This window comes from Amphiura filiformis, chromosome 18 (assembly GCF_039555335.1).
Source record: "Amphiura filiformis chromosome 18, Afil_fr2py, whole genome shotgun sequence".
NCBI classification, from domain to species: domain Eukaryota; kingdom Metazoa; phylum Echinodermata; class Ophiuroidea; order Amphilepidida; family Amphiuridae; genus Amphiura; species Amphiura filiformis.
In genome coordinates this window covers 58606419-58633253 of record NC_092645.1, presented here as the reverse complement: position 1 = coordinate 58633253, position 26835 = coordinate 58606419, and the positions used below count along the sequence as shown (strand labels likewise).

Below are 26835 nucleotides of genomic sequence, written 5' to 3'. Positions count from 1 at the left end.
TCCTCAATGTTCGAGTCCGAGTCCGAGTCCGAGTCCTTATGTATCAAATTCAAGCCCTGGGGTTTTCACCAATACTTTATTAACGTAGGCCTATATTTAACCAGAATTTTAGTTCTATATTATTTTCTTTTAAATACATAATTTGTTAGTCCCACCTTGCATGCCTAGTATAGTTTTGGGGCTGTGCAATAATTATGCGGAGCCCGGGGAGGTGTCAAATTGCAAGCCTGAGATGCTTTTTAAGGGATTTTGGCGGCCATTTTGAAAAACGTCCTCTACCGAGAGTTCCCCACATTTTTCGATGGGTCAGACCCCTCTCATTTTATTCAGCGTCCTCAAATCTATAAAAAAAACACCTTCAAAACTTCTTGTACTCAAACCGAGAACGGGACTTCCATTCTGGACCTACTATATCCCCTCCTGGCCTGCCAAAATCACTTGCCCCCCCCCCCACTCCCGGCCTGCCAAAATTTTGTTTGGGGATCCCAATTTACAAACCTTGCCTTGGATATATGTTGCGTGCGCAGCGAGCAGGCAAATTTGCATAATATGTAAGCGTTTCCGTACTGTTTTCAAAGCAATTTACAGCGTTTTATTTGAAAGGTGCCTCATGTGTCAAAATTGCTTGTTCCCCCCTCTCGGCTTGCCAAAAATTGCTTCCACCCTCCCTTTCACTCGGCCAAAAAATCTTGCCCCTAATTTTACCTTCCCCCAATGCTCATAACAGAGTATAATCACAGACTCCCCCCACCCCAACTTATTAGGCTTGTGTTTTAAAGAGGCAAAAGGTGCAATATGACAATCAAAATAATTATGATGTCACTACCAAACTTCAGGTGCCAAACGAAAGGGTGTTGGATCTGGCCGTAGGCCTATGCAGTGTTATTCCGGGAGTGGGGGGGGGGTCACTCACACGTAAAGGTGGTGACGGGTAGGCTTTGTGCGGCGGTCAAGGGTCCCTTTTTCATGCTCTCTGGCAGTTCCTTGAGACCCACATTTGCATCATGCTCCAGTTCATTGAGCCTAACACTCTGGAAATTGTAGCTCTTTGGCTCAAATTTGGAAACATTTTGAATTTGTTAGCTTTAAAGCCTATAATATGGCCCAATTTTAGTTCACAGACCTCCACAAAAATATTGAAATTTCAGTTCATCAAGCCCCTATTTTGTAGACTTGGGCCTAACCAAGCAGTCATGCTGTTACAATGTCCGATTGGGCTTTCCGTAGATTGGACTTTCCGTACAAAACAAACGATTATGATTAAAATCCATTTAACCAATTAAAGATAGGCCCTATAGCAATCTTGCCTCTTGGTTGTACTTTTATTTATAAACTGAATTTATTTGCATGTAAAATTACTTAAATTAATCATGTGATGTGATCATTGATCAAGCATAAGAAGAAGTTTACAATGAACGAAAATAAAAAGACCTAAAAAGACCCTATTTTGCCGGACTCGAGGAGGACTCGAAGCCGAGTCCCCGAGTCCTTGGGGTCCGAGTCCGAGTCCGAGTCCAAGTTCTTAGCTTCCGAGTCCAAGTCCGAGTCCGAGTCCTTGAAAAAAGGACTCGAGTCCTAGTCCGAGTCCCGAGTCCTCCAACACTGACAAAAGGTGAATGTACTGAAGAAGATCCTAATTTTAAAGAAGAAAATAACAAATTGGGCACTTTTTCATGTTATACCGCAGTCAAATTAACCCGACTTTTTACATGTTAACAAATTTATTCACGTAAAGGGTCTGGCTACGCCCTTGGTATTAGGGTCCACAAAGGGTACACAATTGAATATATGAATACAAAAGCCACCTAAGTCCATACTTTGGCCAAATTGAGTTAAGCATGGGAAATTGTTGCTATACATAGGCCTGTCATATGCATGAAAGAACAACTCAAATTCATTCTCTGTGTCTATTGGGCATGTGAAAAATAGCATGTATGAAAGAATCACCCAATTCCATGATTTGAGTCTTGTAACACATTGATTGAAATCCAGTATGATAAAAGTCCACTTGTAACACATTCATTGCTAGAGAATGACTTTTGAACAAAAAATGGGTTTAATAAAGGAAAGTGTGTGGTTTATATTACATGGCAGAATGCTTATCAACATTATACATACCTGTGTGCTTTATTTTGTATTATCTTCTTACTAGTGGTAATCTCATTCTAACATTGTTGTCTTTGTATATGATTCAAAAACCACCTAAGTCCAAAATTTAAAATGAACCCCACGAAGTCCCTGAAATGCTAATCGTCATACCTAATACAGGTTAATCCACTCATTTGCACGTAAAACTTACCATATTGACCAGGTAAATCTAACTGAAGGAATCAAAATGATACACGGGTTTTTCTCTCAAAATAACTTCGCATGGACTTAGGTGGCTTTTGTATTCATGTATTCAATTAGAGAAGCGGTCACAATCATGGTGATATCTTTGTACAAATGAGGTGCGAGGACGCTGTGCTTGGATGCTTTCCTAATATCCCGGGGGGCACTCCAACTTTGGAGGTGACGCGTATGTAGGGCTGTTAAGACCCCCTTTTTCAGAAGAAATTTGAAGCCATTTAGAAGCTTTTAGAACTAGAAATTCGATTTTCGAGGTTTCTGTGGCGCTGTTTTGGTTCTCACCCAAAGATTCCATTTGAAAAAAAGGTCATGTTCTCGCCCAATTACCCCATATTTTTTACATTTTGCTCTCACTGAATGCCCAAAAATCATGCTCTCACCCAATGACCCCATATTTTTACATTTTGCTCTCACCGAATGCCCCTTAGTGCCAGCCTTACACCTATATCCATTTTGAAGTGTCCACCCAGGGCCTAATATATATATAAGTTCCTATACAAAGTTACCAGTGGAATGACATGTCTAACATAATACGATCGCATTCTACCGGGCCTAGTTTGCCAATGTTGATATCGTCAGTCATTTGGTAGCCTTTGGTATTGTTGCATCAGTCTACAGCGTCACTGCATGTATTTCATAATGTTATTGTTCTCTCAATTTCTCAATTGACTCCTTTGACCTGGTTGCATCATATTGGCAATGGCACTGCACTATGATTTCAGTTTGTCAGTATTGGTTTTGGTCCTTTAATTTCACAATCTGTTTGGCCTATTGTATCAGATTACGTCACGTTTGTTTTAAAATATGGTTTGATATATACCAAAAGAAGCTCAAGTTAGAACTTGATCTATGGTGCATAACGCATTCATTTTCACACAGATATTATTATATTAAGTAGGTAAATGATGTTTAACCATGCATCTCGACTGAATCCATAGTTTGAAGTTGACAGAATAGTTTACTATATGGCAAGCCACAAGCGTCGTAAAACGACAACCGGTTTACTTTTATGAAATAAATTAAGGTGGTACTATACTTCCTGATAAATTTTGTGACTAATTTTTAATTTTTCTCAGAAAATAACTACACACTGGTAACAAAAGTTATGTATATTATAGGGGCAAGGAATCCAATTACTTCACTGAAATGTCAGTGGTTCAAGACAAGCTGTTCATTATGTATGTTAAGAAATGAGGTACATTCTAGCGGTACCTCTTTTCTTATCATAAATAACGTATCGCTTGTCTTGAGTCACTGAAATTCCAGTGTAGTATTAAACTGAATTCCTTGCCCCTATAATATACATAACTTTGGTTACCAGTGTGTTATTATTCTTTTGAGAAAAATGCAAAAATAGTCACAAATTTATCAAGGGGTGTAGTATTACCTTAACACGACTCTAAATAAACATTAACATGAGTACATTCAATCTTAAGGTGGTACGAAAGGCAAAATCAAGTTGCTCTGATTGAGATTAAAATAGACTTGTTGCAGAGAGATATGCAAAATAATCTTAATTCCAAAATTTGAGCCAAATCGGACAAACGGTTTTAGAGATATTGCTGTTGAAAGATTCTTTGTATTCTATTGTTTTTGCCAATATATTGATGAAGTTAATGAGGAAAATTGGCAAAATGTGCTCATTAATATTAATTTTGCCAATATTTTCCCAATATTTTATGAATAAACCTTCATACTACTTTTACCTTTAAAATTTTGACCTGAAACTTTGCCAATGTGTCTCTATGACCTAAACCTTTAACATGTGATTTTCCGCCCATCTAATTTGCATATTTGCATAATTAATTAGCTTTAAGTATGATGCTAATTAATTATGCAAATATGCAAATTAGATGGGCGGGAAAATCACATGTTAATGTTTTAGGCCATAGAAACACATTGGCAAAGTTTCATGTCAAAATCATATAAAATAAAAGTAGTACGAAGGTTTATTCATAAGATATTGGTATAATATTGGCAAACATGAATATTCATGAGTACATTATGCCAAAGAAACTAAAAACATGTATATCTTGACAACCGTATGTCCGATTTCCTTCAAACAAAAACTATTTTGCTCAGTGTATTTAGCTTAACTTATTCAATCTATTCAAATGGTTCTAAATTCAGTTTCTGTTTTCCAGAAACATCGTTTCGAACCCCCTTAAGCTGAATGAAGAGTTTCGATCAATACAGTAAGGATGGCCTAAGGCTGCGATGACATAGACTGAAGTATACGGTATACGGTATTCGCTTTTCGCTACACGAAAAACGCTCATTCGATCAGGCTGAGTTCACATAGTAGTATACTCCTATGTGAACTCAACCTGATCGGATGAGCGTATTTCGTATAGCGAATAGCGAATACCGGATACCGTATTATATACTTCAGTCTATGTCATCGCAGCCTAATATAACGGATACGTTTGGTGACGTTTCTCGGCGCGGCAAAACTGGACAGTGTGAAACCCGGGGCGGCACTTCAATATGAAATGGATATAGGTGTAGGGCTGGCATTTTCACACCAAGGGGCATTCGGTGAGAGCAAAATGTAAAAATGTGGGGTCATTGGGTGAGAGCATGATTTTTGGCATTCGGTGAGAGCAAAATGTAAAAAAATATGGGGTCATTGGGTGAGAACATGACCTTCTTTAAATAGAATCTTTGGGTGAGAGCCGAAACAGCGCCACAGAGACCTCGAAAATTGAATTTCTAGTTCTAAATGGCTTCAAAATTATTTGTTTTTTCAAAATAAGCAACAAAATCAGCGATAAATGGAAGTTGCTGTTCAAATTGAACTTAGGGTCTTTGGGTGACAGAACAAATGGAAAAATATGTGGTCTTTGGGTGACAGAGCATGTGTTTGTAAAAAAATATGGGGTCTTTTGGGTAACAGCGATGCTGAAAAAGGGGGTCTTAACAGCCCTACAGGCGCGTCACCTCCAAAGTTGGAGTGCCCCCCCCCCCCGGGTGTGAAACTCGGCGTGGTAAAAACTCGACGGGGTGCTACAAATTCGACGTGAGCGTTACATAACAAACTCGACGTTTATCGTCATGAACTCGACACGTGCGTTACATGCACGAACTCGATGTGAGCACCCAGCAACTGAAAATGTACGTGCGCGATAGACATTTTACAACGCCTGTGTCGTGTCATACTTTACTCGTCATACCTGAGTTCACATTATTATTCTATAGTTGTGTTGAATTGTAGTCAAGTTTGACTATATAAAATGAACATTCTTGCTTGCTTTCATTGGTGTTGCATGCAATATTATGACATGGTACTGCGATATATGGGTCTGGATTTGTATGCGTAAATAATATGTGATTAATATTACTTGTGAACATGGCTGAGGATAGCATTCCCGCTCATGAACCCCATTATGATGAGATTACCGACGGAGATCAACAAATACCGTTAAGAAATTTGATTCCCGCTCGTGAACCCCAATATGATGATGTTACCGCTGAAAATCAACAAATACACCTCATAGATTGCATCGAGAAGTACCAAGATAAGTTTCCTATCTTTGGCAATGTATATGGCAACAAACATGCTTTCACCCATTTCAACTTTTCAAATGGTAATAAACTTCGCTTCCTTGGCACACGCGATAGAATCCAAGTTGACACCATTGAAACAGAAGTCTACGAAGCACCTCACGAATTAAGACCACACGCGTTACTGCCGGATGATTATGCGGGTTTTTTCGAGTTATCATCTCAATACCCTGATGGCCACATGTTCAACACTGTCGCAGAGTTAGCAAAGGATTTGCCGGAATATTTCCTTGTCATTGAGGAGCTCGTGATTCCTGAGTTGAATGTAACGATCTGTCCCGGAGACAGATTGAAATTGATCTGTAAAGGAACGAATGGAGAACAACACTGGCTTGAATGTAAACATGTCAGAACTGACGCAATCCTCTCCCTCCCGTTTGATATGAATCTAAAACTTCTCAAGAAAGGTAATAAAAGTACCTATCAGGCACACGAACTTGTGGAAAGGTTCCCGGTTCGAGTCCGGAAAGAGCCTGATATGGGCGCACACATCCGCGGTATAAATTTACACATACCGGGAATCTCGGACGATTACGATGGGGAGTTAATCCTTAATCGAGCTAAGGTTGTTGTTGTAGAGCTCCAGGATGGCTCACGCAAGAAGATCGAAATTCCTTCTACAATGAACATCTCTGTGGTACCCTTGGACCCACACAAAAGGCAACCTCAAAACTATGGCCCCACTACCAGTATCCATGATATCGCAAAGAATGTCGTTCCTGGTAAACCAGTATTCGCGTCATTGACGGGGTGTCCAGCAGCAACAGGTACCAGCTTGGAAGATTGTGGACTAGCGCCTGGTGCAGTGGTTGTGGTTCATTCTGCGACATCCAAGGAGGCCATCTTGGTGAAAGGACAGAAGAATAGATTCTTGATACCGACGGAGTTTCGAGGAGAATTCGAGGTAAAACTCCTACCATTATTTTTTCATTTTGGGAACCACCATTTCTTTTATTATGGTTATACATTTAATAAGATAGTAAATACAAGAATATCTCTGTAGCGTCTTCTGGTTCTGCTCTCCAAATAAAGGGCACTATCTGCAAATATAAAAACTACTTTTGTTACTTGAGAGACAGATGTATTTAAAGCCCATTCAGTGATTTGCTCATCCGGAGGATCATAAAAATCATTCAGATTTTGGCACATTTGTTAGAGTCATGTGCTAACATAGCCTGCTGGTGGTTAAACCGAAAGCTGTGTATTATGAAACATTTTACATGAATGTGTAATTTATTTACTCAAGTAGAGAAATTAACTACAATGTATTTGAATGGAGCTTCTAATTTGTCAATACTGCTGTTTTCCTGTTTTTTTTGCCAAATTATTAGAGCAAAAATGTCAATGATCCTTCACTCTTTGGCAATTTATAAACAATTTTATTTTTTACACCTTCGCTGGGATCACTGAATAAGCCTAGAGTGTGTTTACATCGTCATGTCATAGACGGATACTGATTTTTTATCTGGCACGTGGAGGCTAGTTTTAATCAGTCTGGTCCGAATATAAAAAAAGGAGTTTCAGTTTCCAGCTGCGGTTCTCGGTTGCGATTTTCAGTTCTCCGAAGAGAATATTTGCGTTTCCAGCTGCTATTATCGGTTCTCGGCTGCGATTATCGTCTCTCTGATACGAATTTCAGTTTCCAGCTGCGATTATGGGTTGTCGGCTGCGATTTTCAGTTCACTGATATGCGTTTCAGTTTCCAGCTGCGATTTTAGGTTCTCAACCGAGATTTTCGGTTCTCCATTGCGATTTTTAGTTCTCCGATGCGAATTTTTGTTTTCAGCTGCGATTATCGCTTCTTCGTTTGCGATTTTCCTCTCAAATAGTCAATACGATTAACTTTGTTTTGGGGCTCTTTTCTTCTCTCGATGTTTTGTTATTGCCGGCTGCATACTTATTGTTGCGAAAACAGGAAACTGGTAGATGAGAAACCAGATTCGGTACAATATTAACCCTAACACCCAAAAATACCACTAAATACCACAATGAAAAATTCTGTGCATGCATGAATCCCAGGGTCTGCGATGGCGCAATCACCCCTGAGTGTTATATGCTAACGGAATTGCTGGCCGGGCAGCGATAACCCGTGTAGCTACCGGTCCGTGATCGTGTGGTTGGCATGCGGGGGGTCAAAGGTTTGAATCCCAGGGGTGACAAGTGAAAAATTCTTCTTCTCCTCTCCTTTTTCGTATCTTCTTTGACTTCCGATATTAAAAAGCAGGGTTCAGTGTTAGGGTTAAAGACATATAGGCCAAGAAGGAAGAAAGTATGATTGTTTGTTGCAACTCACCATATCAAGCGAAGTCTAATACGACATTCGGCGACTCGGCGTGACTGCGTATGTCTTGCGGTTTATTATGGACTAGATTTCTTAAAGGCGGGCAATTCAGTGGTAGCTGTGAGGTCTAACTTTTGCCTCATTTTGTGATTTCATTGGCATCAAAATCATTGCATTTTACCATGTTGTGAATACGTTACTTTTAGACGACGGTTGCGAATACTTTCTACTCTTCGCGCCAATTTCGATGCAACAATTGAATAATATTACATCATGTTCCTGATAATAGCCTAAGGTATTTTTAGATGTAACGTAATCAGTTAATCATTTCGTTTCATTCATACACAGAAAAGTTGAGACCATTTCTAGTTTATTAAAACTTTTCTCACGTTGCATGGTCATTCAATCGCGAAAAATATGTGCCAGAAAACTATGCCATAAAACAAGTAAAAAGTGGGTCACCTTACAGAAACATCCCAAACATTCCAATGTTAACAATGGGCTATTTCATTTAAAATTCACACTACCCCTGTGGAAGATTTTGGAAATACCTTCCACAGGGGGAGTATGGATTTCAAATGGAATGAACACATTTGCAGCTTCATTTGAAATTCACCCTCCCTCTGTGGAAAATTCAGGTTGAATCTCTCTAAGAGAGTGTATGAAATTCAAATGGAACTGCTTAATGTGTTCATTCCATTTAAAATTCACAGTTCGCATATCTTCCACAGGGTAGTGTGGATTTGAAATGGAATAGCCCATATGAGGACAAGAAGTATCTTTCGTTGTGACTCGTCACATGTATTGCAGTCTTGGTAAGATATGCCTGTAAAGATTTTTGGAAATTTCAACATTGCTAAAAGGGAAGTACATCGAACCCAATGCTAATTAAAGTACATCATAGTCCTTTTCCCGCCCTTTCTGCATAGACAGTCAATACACACACTTCCAACTGCAATCGGAGGTATGAAATAAAAATGAAATGAATACATTGTAGGTTTTGGCGGAAATGATAAACAGATCAATTCTGTCAAATGGTATGTTACACAAAGAAGCTGAATACAGCATCACGTGATGAAGCATTCATTCCCGGCATTCATTTCTTGAGGCAATGGTCGTACCATAAACTAATAATAATTAATATATTTAGTTTATGGGTCGTACCTACGGTAACCCATAAGAAATCTAACCCATGCAGCCATTGTAACCCACGCAATGATATACCACACCAGTTAAGTTCCACAGCAATAGCCGCATTTATTACTTCCTAAATAAATGTCCGAATTGACCTGGAACCTTACATTACATCTTGTCTATTTAAAATTCCGAATGTATGTCCCATCCTATTCAGTTTCACACTGCCACAAAAGCTTACAAAATTGGCGTTAAGGCGACGCGACTGGAAATTTTTGGCGGGAAATGATCTCGCTAAAATTTCAAAGTAGTCTTTTTCAACCACTAAAGCATGTCTCTGGTAGCTTAGATTCATGGGTCTCATATACTCCAGCATGTCTCTGGTAGCTTAGATTCATGGGTCTCATATACTCCAGCATGTCTCTGGTAGCTTAGCTTCATGGGTCTCATATACTCCAGCATGTCTCAGGTAGCTTAGATTCATGGGTCTCATATACTCCAGTATGTCTCTGGTAGCTTAGATTCATAGGTCTCATATACTCCAGTATGTCTCTGGTAGCTTAGATTCATGGGTCTCATATACTCCAGCATGTCTCTGGTAGCTTAGATTCATGGGTCTCATATACTCCAGCATGTCTCTGGTAGCTTAGATTCATGGGTCTCATGTACTCCGGGATGTCTGTGGTAGCTTAGATTCATGGGTCTCATATACTCCAGTATGTCTCTGGTAGCTTAGATTCATGGGTCTCATATACTCCAGTATGTCTCTGGTAGCTTAGATTCATGGGTCTCATATACTCCAGCATGTCTCTGGTAGCTTAGATTCATGGGTCTCATGTACTCCGGGATGTCTCTGGTAGCTTAGATTCATGGGTCTCATATACTCCAGTATGTCTCTGGTAGCTTAGATTCATGGGTCTCATATACTCCAGCATGTCTCTGGTAGCTTAGATTCATGGGTCTCATATACTCCAGTATGTCTCTGGTAGCTTAGATTCATGGGTCTCATATACTCCAGCATGTCTCTGGTAGCTTAGATTCATGGGTCTCATGTACTCCAGCATGTCTTTGGTAGCTTAGATTCATGGGTCTCATATACTCCAGCATGTCTCTGGTAGCTTAGATTCATGGGTCTCATATACTCCAGTATGTCTCTGGTAGCTTAGATTCATGGGTCTCATATACTCCAGTATGTCTCTGGTAGCTTAGATTCATGGGTCTCATATACTCCAGCATGTCTCTGGTAGCTTAGATTCATGGGTCTCATATACTCCAGCATGTCTCTGGTAGCTTAGATTCATGGGTCTCATATACTCCAGCATGTCTCTGGTAGCTTAGATTCATGGGTCTCATGTACTCCGGGATGTCTCTGGTAGCTTAGATTCATGGGTCTCATATACTCCAGTAAGTCTCTGGTAGCTTAGATTCATGGGTCTCATATACTCCAGCATGTCTCTGGTAGCTTAGATTCATGGGTCTCATATACTCCAGTATGTCTCTGGTAGCTTAGATTCATGGGTCTCATGTACTCCGGGATGTCTGTGGTAGCTTAGATTCATGGGTCTCATATACTCCAGCATGTCTCTGGTAGCTTAGATTCATGGGTCTCATATACTCCAGCATGTCTCTGGTAGCTTAGATTCATGGGTCTCATATACTCCAGCATGTCTCTGGTAGCTTAGATTCATGGGTCTCATGTACTCCGGGATGTCTGTGGTAGCTTAGATTCATGGGTCTCATATACTCCAGTATGTCTCTGGTAGCCTGAATCCTTCCAGGCCCAGAATTGCGGCGTCTTTATATTACCCACAATCCTTCACGTTGCCTTATTCAGGGCCTGAATTCGTAACATGAAAAATTTTGGTGCACTTTTTTCGTCTGGAGCCAGAATTCTGGCTCCACGAGCATGCGCAGTAGGAAACTTTTTCTCATAGTCTCCAACACCGCCAGTTTTGTTCCGCTCAAACCATTGCAGCTGAGGCCCGGGTTGAGGAGACTATGTCATGAATAAGTAATGAGTTTGCGTCATAGCTTGCATATTGTCGAAATCTGGACAATCATAACTGCAGCCAGCGGTGTATAGACAGCATTAATTGATTTTTGCGGGGATTTTTGGAAAAGCAACAGTTTAAGTTTTAAGTTTAATATTTTGTTTTCAATTTACTTTCATTGCCACAAATCATTATCATTCTTATTCTTTAATATTCTTCTTATTACCATTATTAGTAGACCTTTTTCCAAGGGGGGGTTGTGAAAAGTGGACTTTCTTCCTAAAATTAGGACCCCGGATTTGGACCTTCTTATTTAGACCAAAAGTTAAAAACTTGAATTTTGGCTTGTTACGCTCACAAATTGTGATATTTGGGGACTTTCTTTTTATACTTTTGCAAAATTAATTTTTTACTTTTTGGTTAAAAAGAAAACCAATCACAAAATGCCGTTCTCTCGACTTTCACTTTAACTGATTCCCCAAAACCCAGAAAAAAAATCACGCTGTAGTCCTACTACTTTCAACCAGGGTCCAGGGATGTTGTTTCATATCAGTCTCTAAATATTTCAACAAAACTGATTGCAGAATTTTGCCCTATGCCTTCATTAAGATTTCTCAAAAGCAACCGCAAAAAAATCGGGTTTATATAAAGGGCATTCAACGTTTTAATAAATAAATTCAACTTTGAACTTTAAAAAAAAAAAAATATTTTGACATTTAAAAATGTTTTTCTTTTTTGGCAGAGTTTTTCATGTAAACACGTCTTCATGACCTTATGTTCTTAGGGAGTGTTCATGACTTCTTCGGTGGGGGCGGAAAATGTGGGGGATCAAAAAATATTGGGTTCTAAAAGCCGGGGAATAAAACCAGTCCTTAATAGCGGAGGCCGGGGTAACAAAATTGAGGGTAAAAGTCCGGGGTAAGATGTACCAGAAGGCATGCACATTTTAATTCTTTTAATGAAAAATTGTGTTTCATTTTATAAATTCTAACATTTACAAGTTTGTGTTTTTTACTGGAAAACGTATCACCGAATACATCAAATATTGATTAGTCCTGAAAACACACAGATACCGCACATGTTATATTTCTTTTCATTTTATTTTTCTAACACATGACTGATACAAAAGGATAATAACTTGATATGGTCAATAATGTTTAAACAAACATCAATTTATTTTAATTGAAAAATACACTAAGAAAAGTTGCATTAATAAAAAATCAATAAAAAATTGGAGGAAATAAAACTGCTTTTAACATGAAGTACCTGATATCCAGATTACTCAGTTTACTTATTTTTGAAAGTTGCCACATCCCCAACTTTTGTCCAATCTGCAACCCTAATAAACTATGACCAAAGAGGCCTAGCCAATTCGGAACACCTTTTCATGAAATTGTACATCACTCATCACTGTCAGGGCCTAGATTTCAACGAGCATCACAGAATCGATTCTCGTAATGATTCTTGTAAGATTCGGTGCGAGAATCAAAATCTCTCTTTGTATCATACAGTAAGTGCAGTGACTAGGATGGATTTTGATTCTTGCAAACCAAGGCGAAATCTAGGTTTCGACTGTGCTGATTTATACAGAGCCCTCAAGTGACATGGAAGAAAAAAACGGGTCTGAGATAGCCTTGAGATAGTAACTCGGGGTCCAAGATAGTAATTGAGGTCCGACTTAGTAACTCGGGGTCTAAGATAGTAACTTGGGGCCCAACTTAGTAACTCGTGCCCAAGATAGTAACTCGTGCGGTGTCGTGCCCCGAAATAGTAACTCGGGGTCCCCAAACTACTAGTCAGGGCCCCAATTTACTATCTCGGACCCGAGTTACTCTTGGACCCGAGTTACTATCTTGGACCCAAGTTACTAAGCCGGACCTCGATTTTTTTCTTCCATGTCACTTTGGGGGCTCCGTATAGTCAGTGCAGTTGAAATTACTGCTTTTGGAAGTAAGGCATTTTGTGATTGTGATCCACAGCATCATACCCCCCCCCCCCACCTTTCTCAAAAAAAGATTTTTATACCACTGGAAACCTCTGGCAACATTATGTTTATGTACAAAGAATTTCTTGCAGATTAATTTGTTCAGCAGAAATATCATGAAATTTGAATTATGTTCTGGTACACCAGAACAAAATTACAACAAATAATCATGCATACCTCGCAAATGCAAAATCGGAATCAACTGCAATTTTGGGAATAACCTTTTTTGGGGGATATCTACCTAAAAATGATATAAAAATAGGATGCTAGGATCACTAAAATTGAAAATTAACATTATCTAATTATTGTCCACTGTTTAATACATACAGGTACATGTATAACCTACACCACATCCCTCTCTTCTAGGTTATTTATTATTTATTTATTACTATAATTCATAGTCTGTAAAATGGGTACATACATGTACAAAAGTCATACGTAGCTTAACAGGGTAAGGGGACAGTTATTGGCAAGTTAAAAATGGGCGAGTAAGAGCGAGAGAAAATGGCAAGTCAGATAAGTTTAATATCCCCTGGTCCCTGCAGAGGTTAAAGATTGATCCCTGCTGAGCATACGGGAAGTCTCGTCATTGAGTTAAGATTTTTTGGCAGACGAGTTACGACAAGTCCCATCGATGAGTTAAAATTTACGGCAAGTCCCATCAGCAAGTTATGGCAAGTCTTATCAGCAAGTTAAGATTACAATTTGATTTAGGGTAAAATGGATTTTTTTCTCATCATCATGAACCTCAACTATAGAAAAATATTAAATTTGTGTACATCGTGGAACATTCAACTACGCTTGTTACTCCGCAACTAATCATGCTAACTACACGCGCATACAATGCTACTCTACGCGTCCATATTAGCGAGGCTATCTGCGTACAACTGCTTACTACGCACAGCCACGCAAAGAGTATGTTCCACGATGTACACAAATTTGATAATTTTTCTATAGTGAAAGCCATTTTCCATTCATCATTACGGCATTCCTGTAACTCTCTTACAGACTTGATAGCGTTGGTAGCTCGCCGATTTGATCGTGTTGTCGTAAATCGCCATTTGGACTTGATGGCTTTGCCGTAACTCGCTGGTGGGACTTTGATGGCTTTGTCGTAACTCATCTTTAGCTTACTTTGTGGGGGTAATTGAAAAAAAAACACCCTAATCTCGGGGTAACTTGCCTTTTCTTTAACTTGCCTTTTTTAACTTTTTTTAACTCGCCTTTTTTTAACTCGCCTAGTTACCACTGTGTCCAGTATTTGTTGACTTAATTGTAGTCCACATTATCATAATTATATATTATGAGTTCCACTGTGTGGTAAAACATGTTCCAAATTAACAGTGATGGCTAGTGGCTACCAGCCAGCTAGTCCACTAAACCTAATTGATAGGTAGGCGTAGGCCGTAACAGCCATATGTTGACAATGTCTTTTTCTGTCGATAGTTTTCCCCCCGAAGTTAAATTCGCTTGATTTTTAGTTGAAGTGCCGTTGAAGCTATGGAGCATTTACCTGTCTCTTGCTTAAGCTTGTTGCTGCAGGTGGTTCCTTCCAATAAGTTCATATTTCATCTGTAAAGAAAAATAACCAAAATATCAATTAAAATATTTAGATTTTAATATTGAACAACCTACAGATCCCCAAAAGTGACATAGAAAGAAAAAATATCTTTGGGCCTGAATTAGTAGCACGGGCCTGACCAGGGTTGTCACCAGGACCCAAATAGTACTGGTTAGCATAGCGAGCGAAGCTCTCGCTACCGCACTATCTTTTTAGTTGAACGCTAGGATCGGGAATAGGCTTTGAGGGTACCACCCCCTAAAAAAAATTTCTTCCTCTTTTATGATGAAATATCATCATCCACTTCCGGAAATATAAAAAAAAAAAAATTGAAAAAAAACTTTAAAAAACCCCAATTTAGTGAGTGCCAGACGGCCCAGTCCAGCGCGGTGAAGTCAGATACTATCTTGGGGCTTGAAGTTACTATCTTGGGGCCTGAGTTACTAAGCCAGGCCTTATGGCCTAATCCTTTCATCAACCAATATAGCAGTTACTCATGGACTGTCTTTTGGAACTTGAAGGAGAGCCGTTTCACATGTCAAACATCACTCTCCTATATCAGATTTAAGGGTGTACTACACCCCTGGCCAATTTGGTGCCTAATTTTGCATTTTTCTCAAAAATTATAGCACATTTGATACAAGTAAGATATGTATATTATAGGGGCAAGGAGTACAACTACGGTACTGCACTGAAAATTCAGCAACTCAAGGCAAGTAGTTATTGATTTATTGATCAAATACTGGTTTTCCCTCATTTTTGACTGTAACTCCACAACTGTTGTTTGTGCTGAAATAAAATTTCCAGTGCAGTAGTTGTAGTCCTTGCCCCTATAATATACATATATCTTACTTGTCACAAATGCACTATAATTTTTGAGAAAAATGCAAAAATATGCACAGAATTGGGCAGGGAGTAGTACCCCTTAAGGAGAGCAGTAGAGAGCAATGCTCTCACTCTCCTCAAAAGGCAGTCCCTGGTTAATCATAGTACATGTACATACCAGCTTTTTGTTGTACCAGTACTGTTGAGTTCATCACTATACATTCTGATTAAAAGCCACCACCTCCTGAAAACAGTTGCTGCAACGTAACTGTACAGTTCACATCAAGTTGACATCACTGGTATCACCTAGTTGGGAAAATTCAAGAAACAAAATATTAAAATGGAGAAACGTTTTACAAGAACAAGCATGTTTCACTGTGCCTCCAGGTTTCTGAAATTGGGCTGCTCCATGCTGCAAGCCCCAGAGTTACATATATGGGAGGCCTAAGTACGGTACCAATTCAAAATATATTTATGAAAATTGTTTTACCATTTATTTGCACACAAAAGTAAACTGCGGATTTACTGCGCACCTTTTAGATAAAAATTTGATCATTGCATCTGTGTGTGACTTGTGTGGCATGCGAGTTGTGTTGGAGATCAATGGTGGTGCATCCGTAGTGTACGTAGCACACGTATTGCAATTTGGCATTTTGCCCATTCATGCCTAAAGGCTAAACTATGATCAGCTCATCATCATGTGTGAGATGGGAGTCAGGACTAACTATAAAGAAAAGCCCAAAATTTTCCGCTTTACAAATGTCAAATTCCGCTTTTTTTCCGCCTTTGTAAATTTTATGATAAAAATTTTCACAAAAAAGCCTTACGCCTTAACATTGGAGATTGTCAATTTCGCACAAATAGCATTTGATTTAAGCATTGCTTGCGACCACCTGCATGGCAGTGCCTGCATGCATGCCATTCTACATACACATATATCAATACCATGTTGTTTCTTGTTACAAGTCTTATTTGTTCCACCTTATAAAAAACCGAACAAACTTAAGGTGCCCTCAAAGATCATGTTGTCCGCCTGGGTTGTCTGCATCCCAATTTAAATGCATGAATGTCACTCTCCTCAAAAGGCAGTCCCTGGTTACTCATTGTACATACCAGCTTTTTGTTGCACCAGTAGTACTAGTAGTACTGTTGAGTTCATCACTATACATTCTCATTAAAAGCCACCATCTCCTGAAAGCAGTTGCTGCAACTGTACAGTTCACATCAAGTTGACATCAGTATCACCTAGTTGGGGAAATTAAAGAAATAATATCTTAAAATGGAGAAAAGTTTTACAAGAGGAGCCTCTAGACTTCTCGCGTAAATTCACATAATCATGCGCCAGTCCTGCATTACACAACGCACAACTAGCGTAAAGCATTCATACACTCCTATCAATGCAGCCAATCAGAAAAGTATGAAACATGCATTGATTGTGTATATTGTGCATTCTGCGTAGTCTACGGCAGTGTTTCATGCGTGTTCGTGTCACATAGGATTGATTCATTTTTCGGGCGGGTTTATATTTTGTTCTAATTTCCAACATTTTGAGTGATAATTTGTTACATAAAAAAAGTTAAAATTATGTGTTTTTTTTCTTGTCGTGTATGACATGCGCTATTTTGGGGGCTTTGGGGTGCCAGCCCCCAGGGTAAAATCAGGGGCAGCGAAATTGAAGGGCTGCAAAAACAGGGTGGCAAAAACAAAAACAAAGGGGGTGGCAAAAAGAATTAATAAATAAAAAAGGCAGAAAAATTTGATAAAGCATACAAATTTTTGAAAAAATGTTGCTATATATCAAAATGTGTTGCTTTTAGGTTTAGGGTGCTAGCACCTGAAATCTTTTTTTTTTTTTGGGCTCTTCACTTTTTCAAACAACCGGAAAAAAATGGGTCAACCTTTTAGGGCTGTTGAGGAAGGGGCAGCAAAATTTAATTTTCTTCAGCCCCGGGTTGGGGCGGCCACGGTAGGCCCTACGCCACTGTATGAAATAGATTAATAAACACATATTACTTAGGCCCTATTGCTCGAGAAATTAGGCAAAATAATGCACTTGCGCTGATGTCGATTCGTCTAATTTTGTCTTCCCCCTTTGGGGCTCATGCATTAGACGCATCAGCATCAGCGCATATATGCATTATTTTTCGAGCAGTAAGTAATACGCATTCATAATTACCTATAATTATTGAACCCCAGGCCTTGCCGTTTGACTTTTTTTTTTGGTGAGCGATCGTTCGCCACCGCTCGCCACCCCAAACAATTTCTAGTGAGCGATTTTCCACTCGCCATGGACACTAAATATTACTCGCTGCTAATCTCACAAAATCAGCCAGCTTAATTAAGTGTTAAAACGATTTAGAAAGGTACACATATTAGTGCCTTTCGCGTGCATTTGAACGTGAATTTTAAAACCGAAACTCTTATTTGAAATATACCCCAATAAGTGTATTGTGAAAATTCAACCATTCGCGTACCATCATTCGCGTACCATCAACCACTCGGCTTTAAAATCTAGACAGCAATGCCTGGCGCTCAACTGCGTGCATGCCATATCAAATCAATTGTCATTGATACAGGTTGTTTATGACTGATGTTTTTCGTGGCCTGATCCCGGGCCTGGCCTAGCCTACAATATAAGAGTGAATCAGTCATGAGTCACGACACTGCTCTTGTTTACGGTGTAAAAGATGGCCTTATAAACCATGCACACTACACGCGAAAATAATTGAAATAACTTCAGCTTTTATACATGTACTTACATTGTTTACCACCAGTGCCACTGCACCGCACCGTGAACGCCGAGGCTGTGCATAGTCAGTGCATCCATGTCACTGTGGTCTGAGCGGGGTCTGTGGCGACGATCTTTCCTTCTCAAAATCAAGTTAAATATTGCGATCTGACGGTGTGCAATGGACTCAATATGTTACAAAACCACAAAAGTTTCACCATGATGACTAAAAATCGTGCAAAGTTGATTATTTTGGTTTTAAAATGGGAAAATTGTAAAAACTACTAATGGCGGACGCATCAGAAATTTTTTTTAAACATCAGCTACCAAATTTGCTGGCAAAGAGGTTTATTCCTGCATCGGTACTCAGCTGTTTGTTTTCAAGCTCGCTTTATGTGTAGCGAACAAAAGCTACCCAAATCAGCCAAATGTCGGGCTTTAATCAGGGCTCCGTTTGTCTTTATATTCCCATGGTAGCATCATGAACGAAGAATGGGGCACAATAGTAGCTGAAAGCAATGACGTAATCAAAATCTACTAAATATTCATATTTTAGCATTTTTCACTGCACCAATATTGGATTGCTGAACGATTCAGTCCTCACCATCAGCACAACCCGATGACCGTGCGTAGATGTTGATAGGACTGGAGGATTCAGTCTATGTCTCTGGTAGCTTAGATTCATGGGTCTCATATACTCCAGCATGTCTTTGGTAGCTTAGATTCATGGGTCTCATATACTCCAGCATGTCTCTGGTAGCTTAGATTCATGGGTCTCATATACTCCAGCATGTCTCTGGTAGCTTAGATTCATGGGTCTCATATACTCCAGCATGTCTCTGGTAGCTTAGCTTTATGGGTCTCATATACTCCAGTATGTCTCTGGTAGCTTAGATTCATGGGTCTCATATACTCCAGTATGTCTCTGGTAGCTTAGATTCATGGGTCTCATATACTCCAGCATGTCTCTGGTAGCTTAGATTCATGGGTCTCATATACTCCAGCATGTCTCTGGTAGCTTAGCTTTATGGGTCTCATATACTCCAGCATGTCTCAGGTAGCTTAGATTCATGGGTCTCATATACTCCAGTATGTCTCTGGTAGCTTAGATTCATGGGTCTCATGTACTCCAGCATGTCTTTGGTAGCTTAGATTCATGGGTCTCATATACTCCAGCATGTCTCTGGTAGCTTAGATTCATGGGTCTCATATACTCCAGTATGTCTCTGGTAGCTTAGATTCATGGGTCTCATATACTCCAGCATGTCTCTGGTAGCTTAGATTCATGGGTCTCATATACTCCAGCATGTCTCTGGTAGCTTAGATTCATGGGTCTCATATACTCCAGTATGTCTCTGGTAGCTTAGATTCATGGGTCTCATATACTCCAGTAAGTCTCTGGTAGCTTAGATTCATGGGTCTCATATACTCCAGTATGTCTCTGGTAGCTTAGCTTCATGGGTCTCTTATACTCCAGTATGTATCTGGTAGCTTTAGAATCATGGGTCTCAGATACTCCGGCATATACTATAGTTGTAATAATTTATCCCAGATAATTCATGACTTGTTTTACAGATTCTTGAACCGTCGAGTTGTTTGATCAACATGATTAAAAAACATGCGCTCGGCGTTTTTTTTAAAACGCGTGGCCATAAACCCAAATCATAATTTATTACAATACGCGTGTCGAAAATCCCCATGGAAATCATTCGAAATTTTCGATGCCTAATTATGTTTTATTTTATCCTCGAAATTTCTGCGTGGAGAATTTTGGCTATATAGTCATTCCGATTCTCGAATTTAGAATACTTTTAATCAATAATGAGTACGTTTGACTCGAGAACACTTCCCGGTGCCACTCCACATCTGCTGAGCTTCCTATCGTTTTTGAACAAAATGTGTCTCAAAATTGCGTCCAGTGTGATTCAATATAAATATATGACACTGATTTCTTTTTTCTGATTAACCCTGATGGTGTCTTGAAGTTTAAAACGATAATGTACGATCTGAAGTACGATCTTTTAAAATGAGTTTGGTAATTTGATTTTTTGGAATATTTGTTATAATTACACATGTCCCAACTTACACTTAAATTAGATTCAGCAAATTCATTGCGTTTTAGGACAACAGAGCACATTTTAATTAAAATTATAATTATGACTTTAAATCCCCCATAGAACAGCAAAGTTAAGCAGCTATTAAAGATAGCAAATGAGTTTTCTGACATTTTATCATTAATATCTTTGCCAATTTGTCAAAAGAATCAAAATAGGTTGTGCAATTTTATTAAGTTAGTTTATTCTTCTTTTTAATTGCACCATTACACAGATCCTTGCAGATAGATTCCACACACCTTACGACCTCATCCAATCTGGCTTCAAAGGCAAAGTCCGCGCCACCAACACCTGTGAAGTACCAGATAACCTCCAGGAGTACCATCTGGACCCTCTCTACGAGTTTGACATACTTGAAGCAGTCTCCAACAATACTGACGATCTGCGACGCATTGCTGTTAATCGTTCGAAGGATATGATTGATATCGTGGAGCTTAAGCGAACAATAAGCCTGAAGGGGCACCTTGGATTTATCTCTGTACCTGGTCACATGGAGGCAAGCCTACTCATGAGTAGTCCATCAGATAGACACCAAACTTTGTTCGAGATTCTACAGGACAATGGGACAGGCCAGAAAGCATCCTTCCGTCAGCTACCCAACAATCGTAACCCACTCACAAAAGAAGACTTACTTGTCGAAGACTCCCCTTTTCAAATTGTAGGGCTTTGTCGATATTCTGCTACTAATATAACAGAGTATAACTCTAAGACAATAGAGGCGGGAATAACGCGAGAGATACCAGAATTTGTAGAGGCCCAAGCGCGACAGCTTTTGACACAACCATCTGTGAAGGGGGGTATTGACCTGATGGCACCGCAGACATCGATAACCAAACTTTCGACGGACAGTTTTGACAAGCTGGCAACAATCGTCCAAGCAAACAGTGATCCTAACCATGGCTATGAAAATTGGGAAAAGGCCAAAAAGCGACCGGTGAAACCGAAGATTGCACCGAAACCAAAACCAAAACCAAAATCTAAGAAAGGAGGGTTAACTGCGACAACTAGTTTTGAGCAGGATCCGTCAGGGATTAAACAAAGAAGCATATCTGTAGACCAGGGTGCGATGAGTGTCCCACCTCCGCCGCCATCGCGAACTACGTCGACCAGAGTTGGGCAAGGTCGAGGGATGAAGAATAGAGTTCGAAGCACATCTGTTGACGAGGGCGCGATGCTAAAATCGGAACTCAACCTTTTCCCTAAAAAGCCTTTGAACCGGACAACGTCATTTCAAGTTAACATGCAGAGTGGCAGGTAGGATCGGTTTCTTTTCGTTCTTCTTTAGTCTAGTATAATAGATATATACCGTAAAATATCCCCTTAAGCAAAAAGTTGGATATAACTATCATATCTTTGCTTTATTAAATGATAGTTTCAAGTGTGTAGATCAAGAACTTGACGGTCTTAAATTTGGAGTAATCTGGGTTCAAAGTTTACACAGAATACAAAATTCAAAATTGGTCAAATTAAGTTCAAATTCTAAACTATTTCTTTTCATTTTGCATTTTTGCTTTGTTTTAGCACTTAAATGATTCAAGTGATCATTTTAAGACAAGTTGTAGAAAGATTAATACGATCCTTTTAATAGGGAGACTAGGTTGTGTGAGCTTCACACTTTACATAATACTTCTATAATAGTTCTCCAACAGCTAACTCGTTGAGCCTCGTTTTGAACTGTTGCAATGAAATACATTTCATAAATTTGCTGTTGGTGTAAACAAACTGTTTAAAAAACAATATAAAAATATTTTCATACATGTTATATTTTCAATAAAACAGTAACTTGTCTTTGGTCCCCTTTAATTTCTTTATAGGCAAAGGTTCCAGCAACTGACAAGGTCTTTATCCTTCAAAAGGCGTGAGCGACCCGATATAACAGGTGGGTAAATAACCAGGGGGTAAATAGCGTATAAGTTAATGTAACCTATGTGTCTGTTGTAATGGCAGCAGTTGGCCTATTCAAATTGAGACAAAATTATATTCTGTCAAATCGCGTTTCTTCGCAAAAAAATGGGACCTTTAATGTGCATGGTATGTGAACCCGAGCTAAAACGTTCATCACCCGAGCACAATTTTGAATCTTAATTTTGCATTATTTTATTTTGCAGAAGGAAAGACTACACCTACAAAAGCGAAAGATGTGCCCATAGTGGAGCCACCGAGCGACGGGAACGTATTAAATTTTACTGTTGATGCACTCGCTGGTCTCATGCGCTATTTGAAGTTTTCTGACCAAACCGTGGACCACTGCTTGACAAAGAAGATAGATGGTGCAACGCTTTGTCAGATGAGTTCGCATGCAGATGAGATATTGACGAAGGAATTACAACTGACGGACAATACGCCTACGCAATTGATCACGATTAGATATTATATTGAAAAGTCGGTTGACCGGTAAAGTGAACTCGATTGTTTCGAGTGTCTACTTACCTATTGGCAAGCAATTCGCTGTTGAAGTAGTGATGTAACAGGATTAATTACCATAGCGATGAATCTACACTATTATTAATGTATTGCCAGGGGCTAAATTCACAGTTTTTGTATCAGCAAGGTATCAGCAATTTTGTTGGTTTGCTCTCAACAAAGTGAGGCAAGGTATCGATCGGTTATGAATTATGTCACGTTAAATCTTACTCGGCCCATTTGATTGAGGCCATCAAATAAAGATGTCGTGAGTTTAGCGAATTGAACCTGTTGAAGAGAGACAAACACGCCCTCTAGCAAGGTCACGCCTTCCGGAAATAGGTCAACTACAATGATTACATGAGGTAGCAGTGATTTGTTTTTCCAAGAAAGTCTTCTAATTGGATATTAAAGGGAATGACTTTTTGTCATAGGTCGAAAGTAGGACTTAATGTCAATACCAGCTAATACCTCGAAGGAAATGCGAGACGGGTATAGTATAAAAGTCACGAAAACCTTTGACACCTCACGTGACCTTCCAGCATGGAGTCGTATTTGTCTGTGTGTTCGTGTCTTCGTGTGAAATAAATATCAATCAAAAAAAATCAAAGGCTGTTGACTACGGTGTCAGAATAAAGTAACAGTGAGCCAATTTTTTGGGCAAGTCTGACTAAGGTCACAGCTTGCAGTGATGTTGCCAGAAAAATCACGAATCACGTGGTTTTATTTTAAACAAACTCATATTGTCCATAAAAACGAATAAAAACAGCCGGCTCTCAAGACGCGATATTCAAAATTCCCGCGCCGAAATTGTCTGGAGCAGTGACGACCCAATATTACAATGAAAGCTGACGACAATAAAATAAAACCATGTGATTCGTGCTTGAAAATTATTTTTCTAACATATAAGACATAATGTTGTGATTGCCGTACACTTCCTTTTAGATTCGTGGCTGGTTTACATATAGTTAATTGTCATTTGTACACTCGATTGTTTATCTTAATCAATTAACATCTCTTATAAATGCTTATATTTCATTTACGAATTATATCATGCAGAGGAGGGTGATGCAGTCGAATTTGACATCACCAGATTTAGCTAGATTTCACCCGAACTCGGCACTATAAATGCTAAAAAATCACGTACAAACTTTAATTTACACACAAGTTGAAATTGAACAGTTACATTTATTTTATAACGAAATTGTATACTAATGGAAAGCCGATCATTTACCAGCTATTTTTTGCGCATTAACCAAACATAGAAATCGAGTCAAGCTCTGTCTGCAGATATTATTAGCACCCTCTAGCAAGGTCACAGCATCACTTTGATAACAATATGCTATTCAAATGAGAATTGGATACATGCTAATGAGCAATTGTCACATCCTGATTTAATGATCCTTGGTATTGCCCTCACTATTGGCACGCTGCACTCATCACCTGTCTATGTGTGCAATCATAGATTGAATATAAAATTTAATACAGCTCTTTTCAAAGACACTAATCTTACAGGTGCGAGTGAAACACACGGCATGAGCAGAGCCTTCACACGGACTCGACATAATGTGAATAGAAATTTCAATTATAGAATTACGATAAGGTCTTTATCCCTGTTCTTTGATAATCTATGCAGAGGAACAATAACGCCTAGTGCAGGGAAAAACATTAGGAAATTATGTAGACCCATCGCTATGCAAACCTATTACGTCACTACGTCTACGGCGAAAAGGATTGCAGATAAGATATACGATACACGATGTGTCCCATATGGGTCCATTTTAGGGTGTTCGAAGCTTGAATGCCAAGTTTGATAAGGGGCTGTGCAATTTCTAAACAGCTCGCCAAAATCGCTTGCCCCCCCTCCTCTCGGCCCGCCAAAATTATTTGCCCCCCCCTTGCGCATGCCAAATTTTTGGGATCCCAATTTACTAACCTTAAATGGTCTATATGCCTGTTGCGAGCGCAGCGAACAGGAAAATTTGCATATTTAAGCGTTTCCGTACTGTTTTCCTAAGCCTTTTTAGCGCGTTGTATTTAAAAGACGCCCCATGAATGTGTGCCAAAAATCACTTGCCACCCCCTCCCCTCGGCTTGCCAAAATTGCTTGCCCCCCCCTTTGGCTCGCCAAAATCAACCCCCCCAATTTTACCCTCCCCAGGGCTCATAATTATTGCACAGCCCCTAAGTCTTGTACTGTATATATCATTGGTAACCATCAGTTTTCATCGATAATGAATGAGTCTAACACAATTCCTACATAAGATCCAAATCATTCTAGACATTTCATAAGTATCCAATGTTGCATTTAGAATGGCAGGTGTTTCAATAAGCATCAAAATTGATCGATACCAATCATTTTGATACAGCCTGTATATATAACAACAATATTGTACAAACACTGCACTACTTAATAATCTTTTGCGCACAATCCATGTATATTTATGTAATATCATGATACTTACCGCACAAAACGAAAGACCAAACTATAGTTTAAAGGGTCATAATTCTTAACATATTATTGATAAATAACATTTTAAATTTGCGTAAAACGTTACCTTTTTCAGAGACTTGGTTAGCAGCGACATTGCTTGCGACACCCTCGCGGCATCTTCATTCAGCCATGGAAATAAGATAAAAATATTCTCTTATTTCCATGATTCAACGTAGTCTTTACAATCCTCCGGTCATAACGAGTGGTCAAGTGTCAACAGATCATCGTAGATGGTCACGATCGATAGTGGGCAGATCGTGTGATGATCTAACCGGATCTGCCCGCCATCTATGATGATCTGCTGACACTTAGCCACCCGTCGGGTGGTCATGTGACCGGATGATTGTAAACACTACGTCGAATGAAGACGCTGTGATGATGTAGCAAGCTACAGAGTCCAGTATCGCTGCTAACATTGTAATTGATATGAGTGTACAATATGAGTTTGGGCCTGTTAAGGGGGTACTACACCCCTGCCCACTTTTGTGCCTATTTTTGCATTTTTCTCAAAAATTATAGCGCATTGGGGACAAGTAAGATATATGTATATTATAGGGGCAAGGACTACAACTACTGCACTGGAAATTTTATTTCAGCACAGACAACAGTTGTGGAGTAACAGTCAGAAATGAGGGAAAACCAATATTTGATCAATAAATCAATAACTACTTGCTTTGAGTTGCTGAATTTTCAGTACAGTAGTTGTAGTCCTTGCCCCTATAATATACATATCTTACTTGTCCCCAATGCGCTAAATTGTGAGAAAAATGCAAAAATAGGCACAAAATGGGCAGGGTGTAGTACCCCTTAATTAAGGCTCGCAGATTTCAAACCCAAGTGCCCAAATGGCCCTTGATGACTTTGACTTTAAAACACTGCCTTTACCTAGCGAGCGTTTTGAGGTGTCAAACCGTTCGACTCAATTATTCACATATCCTCACTTGTGCAATTGTCTATAAAACTGACTCCAAACATGCCAAATTTCACTAATTTGTCCTATCTTGCGGTCAAGTTTTTTGAAATTTTGAACAATTTTTATGGAATTTTTTTGGGGCGCCCTCTACGGAGGGTGCACCATATAGGCATGACTTTGTGAAAAGATTCTAATTTCACTCTTGCTAGATTTACTCCGCAATTGTTTTGCTAAAATTATGCCCTTGCTCAGAAATAAAACCACAATATGCTTGGATTTTATTTTATTATTGTTTTCTGATATGCACGGGATAAAATGGTGTGCGTATATTCTTTGTTTAAAATACAAAATTAGGACTTATAAAAACACCAAATAAATCCTGACCTTTGTATGCGTTCAACCAGTTTACCCTGTGTCTTAGAACCCGATAGACGGTGACATTTGACCATACACTAGGATCCACAACATGCTCATCTATCATGAGAACAGTTCTT

General features: G+C 39.2%; 1 protein-coding gene and 1 long non-coding RNA gene across 2 annotated transcripts; one reads left to right on the top strand and one right to left on the bottom strand.

The window, feature by feature from the left end:
* Window positions 1-5589: 5589 nt before the first annotated feature.
* LOC140138861 (uncharacterized) lies at window positions 5590-24788 on the top strand. The gene is made up of 4 exons (XM_072160640.1): window positions 5590-6817; window positions 20746-21785; window positions 22346-22410; window positions 22640-24788. The coding sequence occupies exons 1-4, from the start codon at window positions 5699-5701 to the stop codon at window positions 22927-22929; spliced, it is 2514 nt and encodes an 837-aa protein (XP_072016741.1). The 5' UTR covers window positions 5590-5698; the 3' UTR covers window positions 22930-24788.
* LOC140139531 (uncharacterized) lies at window positions 14518-18690 on the bottom strand. Its single transcript, XR_011857155.1, has 4 exons — window positions 18449-18690; window positions 16803-16934; window positions 15868-15995; window positions 14518-14875 (listed from the first exon to the last, which is right to left on the bottom strand). It is a non-coding gene; the product is annotated as an uncharacterized lncRNA (long non-coding RNA).
* Window positions 24789-26835: the final 2047 nt, after the last annotated feature.